This window comes from Muntiacus reevesi, chromosome 18 (genome assembly GCF_963930625.1).
Source record: "Muntiacus reevesi chromosome 18, mMunRee1.1, whole genome shotgun sequence".
Classification (NCBI taxonomy): domain Eukaryota; kingdom Metazoa; phylum Chordata; class Mammalia; order Artiodactyla; family Cervidae; genus Muntiacus; species Muntiacus reevesi.
In genome coordinates this window covers 17,161,465-17,180,765 of record NC_089266.1, presented here as the reverse complement: position 1 = coordinate 17,180,765, position 19,301 = coordinate 17,161,465, and the positions used below count along the sequence as shown (strand labels likewise).

At 51.0% G+C, this 19,301-nt stretch overlaps 1 protein-coding gene across 1 annotated transcript in view; it reads left to right on the top strand.

Moving 5' to 3' along the window:
- Nucleotides 1-673: 673 nt before the first annotated feature.
- The window catches only part of WNT3 (Wnt family member 3), a 47,311-nt gene continuing 28,683 nt past the window's right edge, over nucleotides 674-19,301 (top strand). Inside the window, exon 1 of the mRNA XM_065910840.1 lies at nucleotides 674-753. Within this exon, the coding sequence (XP_065766912.1) occupies nucleotides 674-753 (80 nt within the window). The remainder of the gene's footprint in view (nucleotides 754-19,301) is intronic.

Sequence of the window (19,301 nt, the reverse complement as noted above, 5' to 3'; positions counted from 1 at the left end):
CCCGCGGCCGGGTCGAGGGGCCCGGCCCGCTCGCGGGCTCGGGAGGCTGGGAGGGGTAGCATTTCCCAACCCCCTCTGAGACCCTCGGATCCTGTCCTGCCCGAGCGAAGCTTCTGGAAACATCCTGGTGCTTTCTACTCTCGATTCCTCACGGGCCCAAGTCCCAAGAGGTCACGGTCTCCGGAGAGAAAATGAGCCACCCGTCAATACCCACGCCAACCCGGGACCACGTGAACACCCCAGTCACAGCCCCGGCTCCCTAAACCTGGCTGCCGGGGGGCCGCGGCGGTTCCGGGCCAGCGGAGGGTCCGAGGTGCCGTGTCCCCCCTCAAGTTCCCACTGGGTCCGGGGCGCGGGCTTTGCCCAAGTTTGCTGGGCGATGCCCTTCCCCGAGCCAGACTCGTGGGCCGGGCGGGAGGGGCGCGTGATTGACAGGCTGAACTACAGACTCATCTCTTACCTTAGGCCGCGGGCTCTGATTGGCTGCTCGCTGACATCCTCAAACCCGGCTGCTCCGCGCTGGGCTCGGGAGGGGGGCAGCTGCGGGTGGAGGTGCGCTTCTGACAAGCCCGAAAGTCATTTCCAATCTCAAGTGGACTTTGTTCCAACTATTGGGGGCGTCGCTCCCCCTCTTCATGGTCGCGGGCAAACTTCCTCCTCGGCGCCGCTTCTAATGGAGCCCCACCTGCTCCGGCTGCTCCTCGGCCTCCTGCTCTGTGGCACCAGGGTCCTCGCCGGCTACCCAATTTGGTGGTAAGACTCGCCTCTTATCTGCCCGCGGCCCGATTTCTCCGCGGAGCCCCAGGGAGGTGGGGGGCGCCAGCCGGGGGTGGGCTGCGGCAGGGCTGGGGCTCCTTTCTTCTTACCTCCCTCCAGCTCCCCACTCGCCCACCGCCCCCCACCCCCCTGGATTTTCTGCTGGTGTCGCCTTTAGAATCCAACTCCTGGCTTCTCTGATAAGCACCATTTTCCTTGCTAGTCGCTGCAGAGGCTTGAGGACTTTCCCCATCTCAGAAGGTCTCTTATTCTTAGATCCTAACCCTCAACCCGTCCCAGTCTGGGGGCCCCCTGAAGACCCTCCATTTGCTTGCAGTTGGGTTTCTGGAAATCCAGCGAGGTCCCTGGGGCGCAGCCACTCCTTTTCTCCATTTTGGGGTCTTCATGGGCAAAATCATCCTGTTCCTTCGTTGCCACCCCCATCTCCTCCGGCGCCTCCATCAAGAGATTTCCCCACAATAACCCCCCCTGTGCCTTCATATTTTAGACCCCAGTGGCTTCAGGGATCCCCGGGGCAGGGTAATGGTGGGGGGTAGATTTCATCAGATTTTCCCCACTCTGCTCTAGATTAATCTTGAGCCTCAGAAGTGAATATGGTATGTGCTGATCCGAGATGCCATTGAATTCGGATTTAATTCATTTCTTGCTTGTCCATCCTGGCAAAAGCGGGGCTCCTTGAAAATGTAGTTGTTTGGGAAGGGGATGGGTTTGTTCTTTGACCAAAAATGCAATTCTCCATGTCAAATTCGTTCCTTTTGGAAAAACCAAGGACCGAAGAGAAAGGGAGAGAGGGAGAGGAGGATTCAGTCCCTGAGAAATGCGGATACAAAAGACATTTTTAGTAAATAAGGCTGGGAAACCCGGCGCGGTGTTTTGGGGTGGGGGTTGTGCCTGTATGGGGGAACTGGCCATGGAATAAACAGCCCTTTGGGAGCCCCAGTTCCAGGGAGCCCCCTTGTTTTCCAAGCGGCCTCAACACTACCTGGCAGGTCCCAGAGGCCAGAGGGGAAAGACACTGAAACCAGCTCTCTAAATTACACCCCGCCTCTCCTCAGTCTCCAGCCCCCTGCATTCCGGAAAACTTTAATTAAAGAATCTTCCCCTCCTGGATGTAGGAGAGCCTCGGCCGGGGGTGGGGGGGTGGGGTGGGGTGGAAGGTGAGGGGGAGGAATTTGGGATCTGTGAGTAGGCAGAGGGTCTGTGGCCCCAGGATGAAAGTCAGAGAGGCGTGCCACCCGCACGTCCCCTTTTCCCTTCTTAACCACCCCCTGCCCTGCCTGGGATAGGAGGAGCAGAACCAGGAGATTTGGGGGTCATACCCCGAGCCTGTCTCCAGCTGTTTGGGGGTGGCAGCATTTGTGTCTGAGTGTTTGGGAGGGCAGGATGGGAGCAGGAGCAGGGCATGGCCCAGGGGCTTCATAGAGAGGGTGCTGAGAGTTGCTCCCAAGACAGACACCCAAGGGGAAGTCTTTCTTCTGCCCAGCCATTCCTTCCCATCTTGGTGGGCTGGCCTGAGGCCTCCTGAACATAAAGAAGTCCCCAGGGTGGCAGGGGTAGCCAGGAATTCCAGGTTGGGGGCTTTGCTGGTTGGGGGGAAGGCTGCTGCAGAAACCAGTCCTGCCTCACTGGCCCTTCCCGACCCTTTTCCCGTCCTCTGGCCAAGGGGATGCTATTCTCTCCTTTCCCAGGGACCTCGGGGTGGGTGGGGAGGGTGGGAAGAGAAGGCTTGGAGACTGACAGGCTGCAGGAACCGGGTTCCCCTCTCCTATGAGCTGGACAAGAGCACTTTTTGGGGGCAGTGCTGGTAGGGAGGGGTGGGGTGTCTGCTGTGTAGTGGTGTATTGGAGATCATTCAGATAGGGACCACCCAATAGGAAGATGCTGGAAAAACCTGGAAAGCCAGGACATTGGCCCTAACATAATTGCTGGACACATGGCTTATTGGGGTTGGGGAGGGGGACAGAGATGTTGCTTTGTCTGGGCAGAGAGGTGTGTGTGTGTGTGTGTGTGAGTATGTGTGTTTAGGTCTATGACCCTAAGGAGTGTCATCTGTACACTAGCGTCCCTCCATGTGACGGAGCATCCATGCCTGCAAATGGGAGACTGTGGATGTGAACTTGTGTGAAAGGCGCCTGGGGGAATCCATAGCCCAGGGTGTACTATGTCTCTGCATACAAGTGTTGGCAAGCGGCTGATTCTGTGATGTGTGTGTGTGCGACAGAGAACGTCTAGAAGTATCTGTGCCCGTGTAGAGGTCAGCACCTGTGTCTGCTGATGACACTGCATGACTGTATTCATGACTGGGCATGTGAGTGTTGTGTGTGTGTGCATGTGTGTGCGCATGTGTGCACATGCCTTCATGACCGTATAAAGGGAAAGCTCCAGATGTCTTTGTGCATGGATATCTGTGCTCATGGCCATGACCTGATTGTATGAGTGTGAGGGCTGTGTCGGGGTCTGCCTGTGACCCTGTCCTCAGGTGGCAGTGACCGTGGTTGGGCCCGTGGCTATGGATGGGTTTGCAGGCGTATGACCTGTAAGTGGCTGTGGATATGTTTGCAGTCATATGATCCATAAGTATGAATGACATTCTAAGCTTGGGGGCTTGGTCCATGGTCCTGCAGGGATAGTCCAGCAGGAGACAAGGGTTTAAAGAAGAAGCTGAAAGGGGCTCAGGGACTTGGGATCTGGGGCTGGACAGCATGGGCAAGGGGAGGTGCAGACCCTTGCTTGGCACAAGCTCATCCTGTCTGCCCGAGGACTATGTCACCAGCCCTCCCTTCTAATGCTGTTTGTCTTTGGTCTTGGAGCTAGGGCAGAGGGTGTCATGTTCTCAGGGCCAGAGCAGGGGGCCGAGGCTGGGACAGGGACAGTAGAGTAGACAGGCCTCAGATTCCTGTTTCTACTCTGCCCCCAGGGCAGCCAGATTCCAGTTCTCTAGCCCATCACAGCCTGCCCTCTTAGGCCCACCCAGCTCACACATTCCCTAGGAGGGACTTTAAAGGGAAACTGTTCAGCTGGGATTTCTGTCTGTGCCACCCATCAAGGAGAGCACCCCACCTGCAGTGTTCCACACTGCTCAGGCCCAAGCCTCCAGAAGGTAGACCAGAAGGCCGAGCAACATGGAAGGAAGAGATGTTCCAGGGCCTTGCAGCCAGGTAGTGGAAGAGTTAGGACAGGAAGCAGTAGCAGCGGCACTGATTTCTATAATTCTTCTTGTCAGTCCCAGTTAGCGCCTGGTGGAGGAACTTGTCTTTCTTCTCCTTCTCGGGGGGTGGCGGGGGGGGGATAAAATGAACAGTCTTATTAGAGCCCAGCCTAGTGCCTGCTGCATTCCAGAGGCGGAGGCCCTGATGGAAGGGGCCTGTGCTGGGGGTTAGGAGCCACCTCTGTGGGACACAACCCTCTGGGCCTCTATTTCCTCCCGCAGGAATCACTAGCCTACCTCTGCTTGCCAGCTTGGGCAAAATTGCTCAGCAGAAGTCGAGGGCAGAGATCTGGGAAATAAGAGCAGCTGAGCTCTCTCCACCATCCTAGGAGCCATTTCCCCCTTTGAGCATTTGCCCTAAGCCCTACCTCAGTTTCCCCATCTGTCAGATGTCCTGCTGCCTCCCCCACCCACTCCCACCTCCACCCGCCTTTCAGAGGCTTGTGAACATGTTCAGTCAAACCCTGTGGGGGTCAGTGGGCTGGGCTCAGAGAGGCACCTGGAGACTGCGGGGGAGGAAGGCCCCAGGCCAGGTGTTAACACTTGTAACAGGCAGGAATTACAGCTGGCTGGGGCTGGGGCTGGCGAGGAGCTGAGCTGGCTGGAGGCTGTTGATCCCACAGACAGACACACAGACAGACAGATGGGCAGATACCAGATCGGATGGCCAGGCTTTAACCGGGTGGTCTCCCTTCCAGGGCAGGCCTTACCCTGGGGGGAGGTGGTGGGAAATTAATCCGGTCTCTTGGAAGTGAGTTCACCACCCTCCTGCCCACCCCACCCCCACTATGGGCGGGGCCTGCTGTCCAAGGGGAGCAAAAGTGGTTGTTGATCTGTTTGTCTTCTGATGGGACCACATTTTGCTTGAAAAAAATAAAGAAAAAAGGCCAACAACCATCGAAACAGCAACAAGAGCAAAACCCAGGTCAAATATTATTATAATGCTGAAGTAGGAAATGGCAACCCACCACAGGATTCTCGCCTGGAAAATTCCATGGACAGAGGAGACTGGTGGGCTTCAGTCCATGGGGTTGCAAAGGGTCGGCCACGACTGAGCACCGAACTGCACAGACAGGAGAATGAAGCTGAGTTATGTTCTCCGAAGAACCTTTTTTAACACATGGGGGGAAGGCACGGGAGAGGGGGTAGCAGCCAGGGAAAGTTCTCCCAGAATTTCAGAGTATTTTGTCAACATCTGTGGGGCCAAGAGGTGAGTGATAGGTGCATCTGGGCCCTGAGCATCACCCTCACCCCAGGTAATCTGAGGGCCTCTCATCTTGGAAGGATCTGGAACACTTGCCTGGTGGGAAGAACTTTGGATGGAGGTCAAAAGAGGCAGGAGCTGGACTGGGGTGCCAAGTTCTCTAGCCAGCATGCTCCCTCCCTCCCTGCAGCTTTCCCAGTGGCAAACCCAGCTAGAATCTGCCACCACTCACACTGTCTGGCTTCAGGGTGCTTGCTCAATCGCTGGTTCAGAAACTGAGGTGGACAGCGAGGGCTGTAGGTAGAAATCCCCAAAGAACAGGCTCGTCCAAGCAAGCATCTCCCATCCTGCCCACTGCAGAACTTAATGCTAATAAACATGGGTGGTGCTCAGGCAGAGGTAGGATGGAGATGTTATGGATGCGAGGTAGGGGAAGGGAGCTGTGACCTGGAGATTCTCCCTAGACTCTGAATAGATCTCTCCTGGGTCTGGGCAGGAGACAAGGAGCTTGGGGTCGGGGCAGGAGAGGCAGCTCTTCTCAGAGGAGGATACAGCTTACAGACCCTTCCAGGGAGCATGAGGGAAAAGGAAGACTTTTCTGGTCTCAGAATGTGGTCAGCCCAGAGGTTGAGGGGCATCTGGCCTTCTAGCCCTTTCCATCATCCTGCCATGAGCCACAGAACCCTTGTAAAACCACCAGGGAGGGAAGGGACATTCTCTACTCCCTATTCCTAATTAGGGAAGCAGGTGAGCCTAACCCCTTCCTCAAAGGTTTAGTACCACCATGATGCTACACCTACCTATTCACATTACTGTGATCTGGAAGTGGGCAGAGCTTGAGTGCACAGGCTGAGTCTGAGGGAGGAGTTTACCGCTGACAGGCTGTGTGACCTAGGATGGATCCGTTTCCTTCTCTGTGCCTCCCTCTAGGCTTCATTTTTCTTAGGCAGCCTGAGGGATCTCTTCTGCCTCTTGGAGTCTGCAGGGCTATGACAGGGACCTGATTCACGTCTGTGAAGCAGGGAGCTCCGGGTGGCCCCAGTGCCACTCCCCCAGGAACCTGCCTCCCCCACCCCTCCGGGCCACCTGTGCAGACAGAGCCTCCCTTAGGCAGCCCAGCCCTTTCGTTCTGCAGCCCCATCTGACCTAACTCCCAAAGCCGACAAGTCCACCTGCTTACATCTCCAAACCTCATTTCCCCCGAATACTCACGTTCCCCTTGGAGCCCGACTGCCTGCATTCACATTCCTGTAGTAGGGAGTAACCTACAGCAAGTTCACCTCTCTGAGCCTCAGTTTCCCCATCTGTAAAATGAGAACAGTGACTGTTTCTACCTCACAGGGTTGTTGTGAAGATTCAATAAGTGAATACAGGTAAAGCTCTCTGAATAATGCCTAGCGTAGTGGAAGTATTATATACATGTTAGTTTTACCCCTGTCTGCAAGCTATTTTGATTCCTTGAAGTTCTCGTTCTAAACTTGCCTCTCCCAAGAAGTCCTCCCGGGTTGACCCTACCTGTCTGTGTGTGTGTCTCAGTCACTCATTCGTCTCCAACTCTTTGCGACCCCACGGACTGCAGCCCACCAGGCTCCTCTGTCCCTGGAATTCTTCAGGCAAGAATACTGGAGTGGGTTGCCATTCCCTTCTCCAGGGGATCTTCGCAACCCAGGGATCGAACCCCGGGTCTCCCGCATTGCGGGCAGATTCTTTACCATCTGAGCCTGTTTTCTCCTTATCCTCAGAGCCAACTTGCCCCTTTAACTTGGTACTGGAGACCAGGAGCCTGAGGAAGCTGGGCTAGGCTAACCTAAGCTCTGCTGTTTGCTTGCCCAGGAAAGAGGGAGCAGCGAGGGCAGTGCATTCTCCCCTGACCCTCCTCCTCCCGTCCCACAGTCTGCTGGACTCCTGAGCCTCCGCCACTTCCAGCTGCGACCTGGAGCCACCTTGGGCTGGACCGGGGAGGGGTGGGGGAGGCAGGTTCCCGGGGTGGTGAGGGTGGGTGGGGGGGAGCGGCACTGGGGCCGCCTGGAGCAGCCTGAGGAGAAGTTACTCCTCCAGGAGCTGAGAGATGATTCAGAAGGTGATTTATAGACGGAAGGCAGAAAGCTTGGCTCCTGGCTGAGGCCTGCCGCTTAATTACATTCTTTGGGGGGTGGAGGTACGAGTAGGGCAGCAGCCGGGGAGCACTCCCACCCCCTCCTCCTCCAGGTCTTGTTCCTGGAGCCGCCCCAACTCCAGGCCAGTCCCTGGGTCTCCTGTTGCTGGAGAGGGAATTCCCTGTTCTCAGTGGGAGACTAGGACAGGAAGCAGGAAGAGTTCCTGGGAGAGAGGGGGTGGAGGAAAAGGGAAGAGTCCCATCTCCCGGGACCCCTGCAGGGGAGCCTGGGATGCAGAGGGGTCTGGGAAGTGTTACTGCCTCCGGAAGATCGCTTGGTCTCCTCTCGGCTCCTGGGCAGCTGAATATAGCTAACCCACCTGGGTAGAGGATTTCTAGACTCTTCTTGAGGGCACAACCCCATTCTTTCCTTCCAGGGGCCTATCCTACGGCTGCTTCTGGGTTCTTCCTTCACCTGGACTCCTTTTCTGTTGCTTGACTGTCAGTGGGCCGTGGGCTGGGAAGCTGGGGACCTGGCTCGGTGCTCAGAGGTTGAGACCCACTTCTTTGGTATCAGGCAATCTGTGGTATGTGGCACAGCAGTTGCCTTAGATCCAGAAGGTTCTCCAAGCCAGGTCAGCCTTGCCATGGAGGGAGAGAAGCTTTCCTATCCTCACATTAAACTAATATCTTCGGGAGTCACTGCAATTCAGCTTGTCATTGTTGTTCAGTCACTCTGTCGTGTCCAACTCTTTGCGACCCCATGGGCCACAGCACGCCAGGCTTCGCTATCCTTCCTGATCTCCTGGAGTTTGCTCAAATAATTCAACTGCTAAAGTTAAAATCACTTCGGTGCTGTAGACAAGCAGCCTCTCGTCCGGTCGGTTACTGGCGGTGGTGACGTCTGGATTCTTTCTATGACCCGTGCGGCAACCGGGTCCGACATCTCTCCACTGCTTAATTCCCATGCAGCCTTCTTCACAGCTTCGAAACCCCAAACTCCGCCTCTCATTCTTGAGGCTAGCAAGGTGTGTCGGGGGCAGGGGGTAGGGAAGCACATGCTGATGGACTCTGTTTATCTGTTTGCAGCTTGGCGTACACAGCCGGGAGGAGTTGGCAGGGGTCAGGATGGGGACACTAGACAGCTCTCTGGTTCCCCCTGAGGCGGACCTTCTCAAAATGGCCTCATTATGTGAGTGGAGTAAATTCCAGCAGTGTCAGGCACACCCATACATCTAGGGGAAGTATGTTGGGAGACAAGATGGGGCAGTGTGGGGTGGTGGGAGGTTTCTGGGCAGGGAGTTAGGGGACCTGAGACCTGGTTCTGCCACTGGTTGCGGTGTGACATTACACAAACTCCCTCCACTGTTCTGGGCCCCAGCTGGACACGCTGCTGGCCTTGGGCTGCTAGCTATTTGGACTATCTGTATCTGGCTGGGCGGGTGGTGTCACTGAGAGGTGACCTCAGGGCAGGGTGGGGATTGTTGAGCATAAGACTTTACACCCAAACAGCTGTGAGATTGTGCTTGAGTCTCTAATCTCCCACAGGCCTAGGTTTTCTCATCTGCAAAATGGGCGATGATAAGGAAGCTGTTTGCCCTGCCCACCTGCAGGGCTGTTAAGAGCTTCAGAAAGATTTTTACAAAAGTCCTTGAGAAGCATCAAATTCTTTCCAGAAAGCCCCTCTATCATTGCTAGTCCTACCAGAGAAGAGGAATACAGTACAGTCCCTGGTCAAAGAGTGCTGTTGATGGACCCGCCAGGAGTCTCTGAGTCTTTGAGTTTAGAGATTTGCTATTTCCAGCAAAGGAGGAAGGAATGGAACCCAGACAGGGGGGTTCTCACCCCCTTCTTGCGGTGGTCTTAAGGTTCAGTAGGGAGCACCGTGGGGAGGGAGCAGATGTTGGAGGTCAAGTGGCCACAGAGCATGCCCAGGTTCACCCGAACTAGTGCAGAAAAACAGGAAGGACCGTGTGTGTGTGTGTGTGTGTGTGTGTGTGTGTGTGTATGGTGAGGGGGATGGGAGCAACAGGACCAAGCGCCCTGCCCCTGGGCACAGAGTCCCACTTATCTGCCAGAGCCAGCTGGGCCAGCGAGGAAAGCCAATCTCCACGCAGGGCCCATTAGGAATGCAAATAGGGACTATGGCGGCGGGAGCGAGCCAGCCTCTCACATCCAGTCCAGCTCATCACCACATACCTTCCTAACCTGGCTGTCTTTCTTTCTTTCTTTCTTTGGCTGCACCACAACACGTGAAATCCTAGTTCCCTGACCAGGGATCAAACCCGTGTCCTCTGCATAGGAAGATGGATTCTTAATCATTGGACCATGAGGGAAGTCCCCCTAACCTGGTTTTCTGAGGCTGTCTCTCCCCTGCTCTAAAACCTCCCATGTCTCTGCACTTCTTGTGGGCGCAAAGGCACCACCACGTCAGGTGTAGCTTTCGTAAGCCCCCAGGAGTCCCTCTGTGCGTGTTCATGGAAACACTTTGCTATCTCCTCTCTCCTCTCCCCACACTCAGCTGCTCCAATTCCATTTTGCCTTTGAGTGCGTGCTTGCTAAGTTCATTCAGTCATGTCTGACTCTTTGCAACCCCCATGGACTATAGCCCATCAGGCTCCACTGTCTATTAGATTCTCCAGGCAAGAATACCGGAGTGGGTTGCCGTTTCCTTCACCAGGGGATATTCCCAGCCCAGGGATCGAACCTGCGTTTCCTACATTGGCAGGCGGATTCTTTACCACTAGCGCCATTGAGACCCAGATCAAAATCCTCTCTCTCTGAGTCTGAGATTCCAGATCCCCTGTCCAACAAGCAGAGAATATGTTATCCCTCCCTTCTCTTCCCATCGACTCCCCAGGACAGCCATGCCCTATATTCCCAGCGCCCTGTCTCATGGGCCATGGGCATCTTCTGCTTCTCCACTAGACTACACATGTGTTATATATTTATTTATTTGGATGTGCTAGGTCTTATTTGTGGCATGAGGGATCGTTAGTTGCAGCAGGCGAACTCTTAGTTGCGGCACGTGGGATCTAGTTCCCCGACCAGGGATTGAACCCAGGCCCCCTGCATTGGGAGCTCACGGTCTCAGCCACTAGACCACCAGAGAAGTCTCACACATGAGTTCTCGTCACCTTGTGCTGGCCTCCCCCAGTGCTGAACATATGATGGGGGTCAGTAAACAAAAACATAACTCCACGCTGTGTGTAATACACTCGGTAAAGCCACGTGAGCAGCAGGTTCCTAAGAGTGCCGGTTGTGCACGTGACTCACGACAGTGTCATGAGCAGACCTAAAGAGCAGAATGAATTAAAACCTCATCCCTGAGTGTGACCCATGGCTCTGGGCACATTGTTCCACTGACTTTGAAAGGTAGCCGAACCTGGGTCCTGTCGCTCAGCTTAGGCCCCATGTGGCTAACAGCTCCGAGTTTCAAAGGGCACCCAAGAGGATGCAGCCCCCAGTCTGAGTGGGCCACCATCCCAGGGGCTGAAGTGAGCCTTGTCTCCATGGTCTCAGTTCCCCAGGGAATTTTTTCCACCCCCACTCCATTTGCAAATATTTCCTATTACTGTTCTATTTCTCCTCAACAGCTCATATGAGGCTTACGTGTCTGAGTCTTAGTTTTAAAATCTCATTTGGCATGACTTGTTTCCCCATCACGGAGCACGTCAGTATGTTTGGTAATGCTGTGTATATGCCGGTGTCTATATCATGAGTTAGAATGAAACTCTGTCCATTTTATAGATGAGGACTCAGGTCTTAAAGCCTGGGCTCTGAACTCATGCCCTGTTGGGCCAGAGCTTTTCCCTTCCACTGCCATTCAGACGCAGAAGTGGACTTTTGCGTTTGCTACATGGAGCAAGGATTTACTTATTCGTATTCTAGCTTGGTCCTCAAAGGATGACTTTCAGTCAAGATTACATTTGACCTTCAACTTGAAAGCTGCTGCCTTGGGTTTGTTAATACTATTTCTGAACCTCTAGGAGTTTTCTTTTTTATTTTATTTATTTTTGGCTGCACTGGGTCTTCGTTGTTGAGTCTGGGCTTTCTCTAGTTGTAGCGAGTGGGGGCTGCTCTCTAATTGCGGTGCACGGGCTTCGCATTGAGGTGCCTTCTCTTGTTGCGGTGCACGGGCTTAGTTGCCTGACGCACACGGGATATTCCCAGACCAGGGACGGAACCCATGTCCCCTGCATTAGCTGGCAGATTCTTAACTACTGAACCACCAGGGAAGTCCTGGGAGGTTTCTTATTTGGGCACCTGTGCAAGTCACTGGCAAGCTTTCTCCATATATGAAGCTGGCAGTAGTGGCCCTGTGACCATTTTGGTAGGGTGGAAGGAGGTGGCCTTGGGCAAGTCACTGCTTCCTGGGCCTCTGTTTTCTCACCTATGAAACTGGAAGGAGGTAGAGTCATGACCTCTCACATTACTTTCAACTGTAAGAGTTCTCATTCTTCTTAATCCCTTATGCTCCTTTGCATCCAATCCCATCACACATGCTAGAAAACAATCAGAATCTTCTTTCTTACCCAAATCAATTCTTATGTTCATGTTTCTGATACCGATGATTTTTTACTTGACTTTTACAAATCAGTATTCACCTAGATTTCTCCCTGAGGAACTAGTGTGATTTCTCTTTGTTGTTAAAGTATGTTTCCCTTTAAGTCATGACTGTTAGAAAACTCAAACGTGACCTCAGTCCTTGCACCTGCATTGACCTGTATTTGTCGTCTTCACTTTGATCCTGATTTTCTCTTTTCATTTTGTTATTCAATCCATGTGTTCTGTGTTACAAACTCCTTGAGGGCAGGCTCTGTCTCTCACATCACAGCTTTCTCTAGGCTGGGCAAGTTCATAGTAGATGCTCAATAAATATTTGCTGTAGTTAGAATGAATATTTGCTGTCGGGCAATTCAAATCCTGCTGGAGGGGCTTCCCTGGCAGCTCAGGGGTTAGGACTCCATGTTTCCCTCGCAGTAGGCATGGGTTCAGTGCTTGGTTGAAGGGAACTAAGACTCTCCTGCCAAAAAACAAAAACAAAAGAACAAATCCTTCTGAAAAGGGGTAAGGCATACATAAGTTTTAAAAAATCTTTCTATATCATGGAGTTGGCCCCAACCAGATATTAATAGTTTTGGATTGCGAGAATTCTGATTAGTTTCTGTTTCTTTATCATCAGAATTTCCCCCCAAGTCTACAAAAGCCTTGTCTTTGGGGAAGCCACCATCTATTCATTTCTGCAAGATCTGCTTCATTCTAAACTTGAAGTTGGTACATGCTTTTTCTGTTTGGAAGCTCTTGTTTCTGGCCAACGATCATGCTTTCCTCTTTCCCTGGCTCCTTTCACACCTGGTTTCTCCCAGCTTCCCTTCCCCTCAAGCCAGCCAGTGCTCCTGCGGCCATTCTGCAGGTGACAGGGTGCCCTGGAAGCATCCTCCCTGCCTCTCCAGCTGGCCTGCTTCCAACCCCCACCCCCAGCCATCGCGAGAACCGCTGTCGCTGTGGGCACAGGTGGGAAGGAAGAGGGAGGCTGGCCGAATGAACATCACGCATGACAAACACCAGATCTCTTGCTGCCAGCCAGGCCCTTCCCAATAGCAAAGCCCTAGAGGGGCACTGGCTTGACCTGGGAAATGCCAAGCCCTCATCTGGAGGATGGAACCTCAAGGAGGGACAGAGAATGGCTGGCAAGAGATGACAAGCTGGCCTCACCCACCCGCCAGCAAGGTGTTCTCTCAGCCTCTCACCTCCTCTCTGCTTCTGCATCTCTAGAGACCACCCTCCTCAGCCCCTGGACTTCAGGAAGGAGAATGTGTAACCACAGGTGTGGTGGTCCTCCATCTTAACTGAAGTTTCTGCAGGAGAAATTCTGGAGCCTTCCTCAGCTATCAGTAAGGATGGAGTCTGAAACCTTGACACTGTCCTTGAAGCTAAAAAGTCCCATGAGATTGGCATCTTCAGCTCCACTTTGAAAAAATTTTTAAATATTTTGTTATTTACTTGGCTGCACTGGGTCTTAGTTGCACATGGGCTCTTTGATCTTCGTCACTGCATGCAGAATCCTTAGTTGCAACATACGAACTGTTAGTTGTGGCAGATGAATTCTTAGTTGCAGCATGTGATATTTAGTTCCCTGACTGGGGATCAAACCCAGGCCCCCTGCTTTGGGAGTGTGGAGTCTTAGCCACTGGACCACCAGTGGGTCCCTTCATCCCCATTTTATTGGTGAGAAAACTGAGGCTCACAGAGCCCATGCAAGGAGCTGGGAAGCCAATGGGGGAGGCAAGATTTACCAGCCAGCTAAGGAAACATGCCACACACATGACTGCATCCTTACAACAGCCTCAGGAGGCAGATACCCTTATTATCCCCACTCTACAGATGAGGAAACTGAGACCCCGAGGAAGCCACTCCATTACCCAAGCCTCCACAGCTGGCCAAGCCCAGAGCTCCAGCCATGACACAGACTGCCTGAATCCAGGCTTTACAGTCGGTGACACCACATCTTGACAGCCAGGAACTTCCTTCTCAGGTCTGACTGCAGTCTTGCCTGATTTAGTCCAAGACTAGGTTCTCTCCTTTAGTTTTCTAGGGTCATGAGCATCATGGTAACTTCAACTTGCACTCAAGGACGCCAGTGCATTGCTCAGTGAGTCTTCCCTCCCAGATGACCCAGTCTCCTGCATACCTTTAACCATCTTGTTCTCCTGATCTCTCTCTGGCTTCTCTACATCTTCTTGCAAGTGCTGTGACCCACAGCACTGTATTAGGCCAGGCCCTTCAGAATAGGGGGCTTCACTCTCGTGTCTTAAGGCTACACCCCTCCCTGCAGGGCCAGGCATCTGGGGTTCAAGGAGTCATACCCACAACACGTCACCCTTAGCCATGCTCTTGGTACTCAGAAATATACCCAAGGCACCCAGAAGTGCCTAGTTCCATTGTCTATGAATCTACTTCTGGGCTGGGCAGACCTCAGCCTAGGGTCTGTCCCATCAGGGCAGCCATGCTGATGGGTGGGTGTGCCCTTAGGCATGAGAGGTGGTCCGTGGGAGGCCATTTGCAGGGCCTGTGGATGGAGCTTGGAGGTTCAGTCAGGGTGTCCAGTGTGGGTGCAGCAGGAATGAGCAAGTTGCTGGCTGTGGGCTGGGGACTGGCTCTCTCCATGTCACTTTCTCTTTTTTTTTTTCTGTTTCCTTTTTAAAAATAATTAATTCATTTTTATTGGAGGATAATTGCTTATAGTACTGTGTTGGTTTCTGCCATGCATCAACATGAATCAGCCATAGGTATACCCATGTCCCCTCCCTCCTGAACTCCACCCCCCCCCCCAACCCCATCCCATCCTCTAGGTTGTCACAGAGCCCCGGGTTTGAGCTTCCGTGTCACTTTCTAGCTCAGAATGCCATGGAGAAGCTAGCCTTCCAAGTGGTGAGTAAGGTATTTTACCAAGATAAGATGGTAGAATTTTTTTAGCTTATTATTGAAGTATATCTACCCAAGAGTACATGAATTATAAGTGTACAACACACTGAGTGGATAGAATATATTTTTTTATTGAATTATAATTAATTTACAGTGTTGTGTTGCTTTCAAGTGTATATCAAAGTGATTCAGTCGTACATACATATATATTCTTTTTCAGATTCTTTTCTGTTATAGGTTATCACAAGGTATTGAGTATAATTTCCCTGTGCTTTACAGTAGTACCTTGTAGTTCACCTGTTTCATACACAGAAAATATATTTTATTTAACAGTTTGTTAACCTGACATGAATCTTTAAATATTGGGCACCTGGCAGATGAGACTTCATTTAATACTCTCATCCCAGACCCTGTCAGTATTCCAGCCAGGCCTGGGGACTTGGACAGGAAATGGAGTTCATCAGGGTGTGACCAGCACAGAATCTGGAAAAACCCTGCTTTGTCCATCTTTGCATCATCTTCTGTTCCTGACTTGGTGGGTTGACATCCTTCTACTGGGTTGGCCAAAAAGTTTGTTCAGGTTTTTCCATACCATCTTACAGAAAAACCCAAACAAGCTTTTTGGCCAGTCCAATACATTGGAAGCACTTCTAGCTGCCTCACTAGGTGTGGTCACCTCTTACCTTCAAGTCCCTTTTGTTTGACTGGGACCTTGTCTCACCCACTCTTGGCTTCAAAGGCTTTTCCTTCATATTTGGTTGGTTTTGTCATTTTTTTTTCTTTTTTTAAAAAAAATTATTTTTAATTGATTGATGATTGGTTTACAATATTGGTTTGATTTCTGTCATACATCAACATGAATTAACCAAGGTATACATGTCCCCTCCCTCTTGAATCTTCCTCCCACCTCTCACCCCTTCCCACACCTCTAGGTTATTACAGAGCTTCAGTCTGAGTTCGGAGTCCTACGGCAAATTCCCATTGGCTCCCTATTTACATATGTTAGTGCGGTTTTGTCATTTTAAATGACCCAACAGAAGAGCATTCAGCCAGCAACTCTGTCTGATGTTCTACTCTCCTTTTTTTATTATATTTAATTTTTTTTTTTACCTCTTTAAACCTTTTTATTTTTTATTTTTTTTTACCTTTTTATTTTTAAAAAAATGTTTATTGAAATATAGTTGATTTTCAGTGTTGTATTAGTGTCAGGTGGTGTTCTGCCCTCTCTAGTATGGCTTGTAAAATCCAGAATGATTTAGTCTCTTTCTGATTCTCCACCCTAACTCACCTCCCACCCAAACATTTTCGCCCTATGACCTACTTTCAGCTGCACAGGTTAAGAGTGTGAACTTTGGGTGATACAGTCCTGGACTCTGGATGGTTCTGCCTTTAATATCTGGGTGAGTTGAACCTGTATGAACCTTAGCTTTTTCTCTGCAAAACAAAAAGGATGCAACATGTGAGAGATTTCGAGGTGTCCACGCTTTACCATCGGTCGGTGTTGCTTCATTGTTTGGGCTGTTCTTATATGACCTTGCATTCCTGGCCTGTGCTCTTTCCCCACCTTCTTTGGAATGACTTCTGTGAACTCCTGTTTGTTCATCGAAGCACAGTTCAGACACCACCTTCTCTCTGCTGCCTTCTTTCACAGTCAGCCTGAGGAGCTCAGCCCCTTCCAGGCGCATCCATTTCATTGATTAGACTCTGAGTGTCTTGCAGGCAGGACTGGGGCTCCATCACCTTTGTGCCCACATCACAAGGATGGCGCAGGACACACATGTTATCCTCTAAGACAGGTTGTAGGATGAAGGGACACCACTGAGAGTCACCTGCCAGTCACAGGCTCAGTCTGCTAGACTAGATTCCCATCGCTTCTGCAAGGCCCTCCCGGGAAGACCTGGGGCTCTTGTCACTAATTACCTCTTTCCACGGATGTGTCTTGTCCTCCCAACTAGAGAGTCAGCCCCTCTGACTGACAGAGGGCAGGACTCTGCTCTGCGCGAGCCGCACACGTGATCCTGAATGTGGCCGGAGCCCAGCTGGTAACGGTGATGGTTGGTTGGCTGATACGCTGAACTCCTTCTAAGCGAGCTCGCAGCTGGGCTCAGCTGGTTCCCACTCTCTGGGACAGCTTTTCCCCTCACTCTGCGATTTCCTAGAGAGCCCATCTCTGAGCTTCTAGCCTCTGCGCACAAAGGCAGCATGGTGCTTCAGAAAGAGGGGTCAAACCAGCCTTGGTGTGAATCTCAGTTCTACTTAAAAGCTGTTTGTGCTGTTAAAAAAAAAATCTCTGACTCTCAATTTATTCATCTGTAAAATGGGGGTAAAAACTACTATCTCAGGGCAATTGTGAAGATAAAATGAAATAATACTCAAGAACCAACTTAAAGATGAAGAAGAATTGAAAAAATTAAGGATGTTCTGAAGGTCATTCTTACGCGACAAAGGTCATAAAATATTTTATCCCAGACCAGGCTTCTTTGGAATAGAAAGATCTGAATTCCTTCCAATACAGGAAAGGCCATACTCAGGGAAAGCCATTTGCTTTATGTTGGTTTGCCTCAACTAATTAACCTGTTTGAAGAAAACAGTGGGGAAATTCCCTGGCAGTCCAATGGTTAGGACTCCAGCTTTCATTGCCAAGGGCCTGAATTTGGTCCCTGGTCGGGGAGCTAAGATCCCATAGGCTGTGTGGTGAGGCCAATAAATAAATAAATAATAAGATAAAAAAGTAAGAAGTTGGCGGTAAGAGTCCGCTGGTGGCTAGGATTCCATGGCTTCCACTTCTGTGGCCTGGGTTCAATCCCCAATCAGGGAACTAAGATCCTAAAAGCTGTGTAGAAAAAAGAAGTGGGTGATGGCATGTGGCAGAAGTCTGCGACTAGGTGGAGCCAAGGCAATGTGGACTCCAGTCTGACCTTGTGTTCTGGTGTCCTGTTCAGGCAGTATACTTACAAAGGCCTCCAGTTCTCAGGAAGTGAAGCGTCAATCAAAGGTGATGACTGTTGGAGTTTTTTAGGGGGTTCCAAGGACTGGCCTTGGTAGGTGTAATATGGCTCTAGTTAACAGCTCAGCACTGGCCTTTCAGCCCTGCGAAGCGCAGTGAGGAAGTTTGGTTGGGGTACCAGGTGACCTGGGGTTGGATGCAGGCTGACCCAGGGATGGTACTCACTGTGCCCTCCCATCCTCCAGGGGAGAAGAGCCTGCTGGACCACAGGAAGGAAGGTGAGGAAACTGAGGCATAGAGGCCATGTAATATTTTCTGTTCTTATAAATATTTTTGCTTGCAGACTGATACAAAATATTTTTTATTATGTGATACTTGATGCATATGCGAGAGTAAACATACCGTGCATGGTGCTAAGTCGCTTCACTCGTGTCCCAGTATTTTGTGATCCCATGGACTATAGCCCTCCAGGCTCCCCTGCCCATGGGGATTCTCCAGGCTGGAGAATACTCGAGTGGGTTGCCATGCAATCCACATCTCCAGGGGATCTTCCCCATCTAGAGATTGAACCTGTGTCTCTAATGTCTCCTGCATTGGCAGGTGGGTTCTTTACCACTAGCACCACCTGGAAAGCCCCAAATATGCCATAAATACAGGATATAATAACAAGATGAAAACCAGGGCCTGGCCACACCCCCAAAGAACCAGAATATGATCAAGGTCATTACATCTGTCTGTGGTCTACTCCCCGTCCTACCCCTCTGTGTCCCTCCAGGCAGGATCACATCCTGAATTTTGTGTATTTATTCTATCATTTAATTGTTTATTTATGTTGGTCATGCTGTGCTGGCGTGCGGGATCTTAGTCTCCCAACCAGGGACTGAAGTCGAGTCATAGCAGTGAAAGTGCCAAATCCTAACCAGTGAACTACCAAGGAATTCCCCATTCCATCACTTTAAAATAGTAGTTTTCCCAGCTAGAAATGCCTAGACAATATACATATATATATATTGTTTATTTTTATTATTTTATTAAAACCTTAAAAAATTGAAGTAGAGTTGATTTACAATATTGTGTTACTTTCAGGTTACAGTGAAATTATTTAGTGAACTATGTATACAGATTCTTTTCTAGATTCTTTTCCATATAGTTTATTACAAAATACTGAGTTTTAGTTCCTTGCTCTGTATAGTAAGTCCTTGTTGTGCAGCTATTTTATATATATTAATAGTAGTGTGTATGTGTTACTCCCAAATTCCTTTTTAAGAATTAATTTTTTTGCTGTGCTAGGCCTTCATTGATGCATGCAGGCTTTCTCTGGTTGCAGGGGCTACCCTCCAGCTGTGGTGCACAGGCTTCTCGTTGCGGTGGTTTCTCTTATTGTGGAGCATGCGGGCTTGGTAGTCGTGGTGCACAGGCTTAGTTACCCTGCCGAATGTGGACTCTTCCTGCACCAGGGACCGAACCCATGGCCCCTGCATTAGTAGGTGGATTCTTCACCACTGGACTACTAGGCAAGTCTGCAAATTACCAAGTCCCCTCACTAAAGTGAGGGAATGAGTCCCTCCTCCCTCGCGTTTTGTTTATGTTTAAGCATTATAAAAATAGTGTCACCCTGTGTACCTTCTCTTCTGTGATTCAA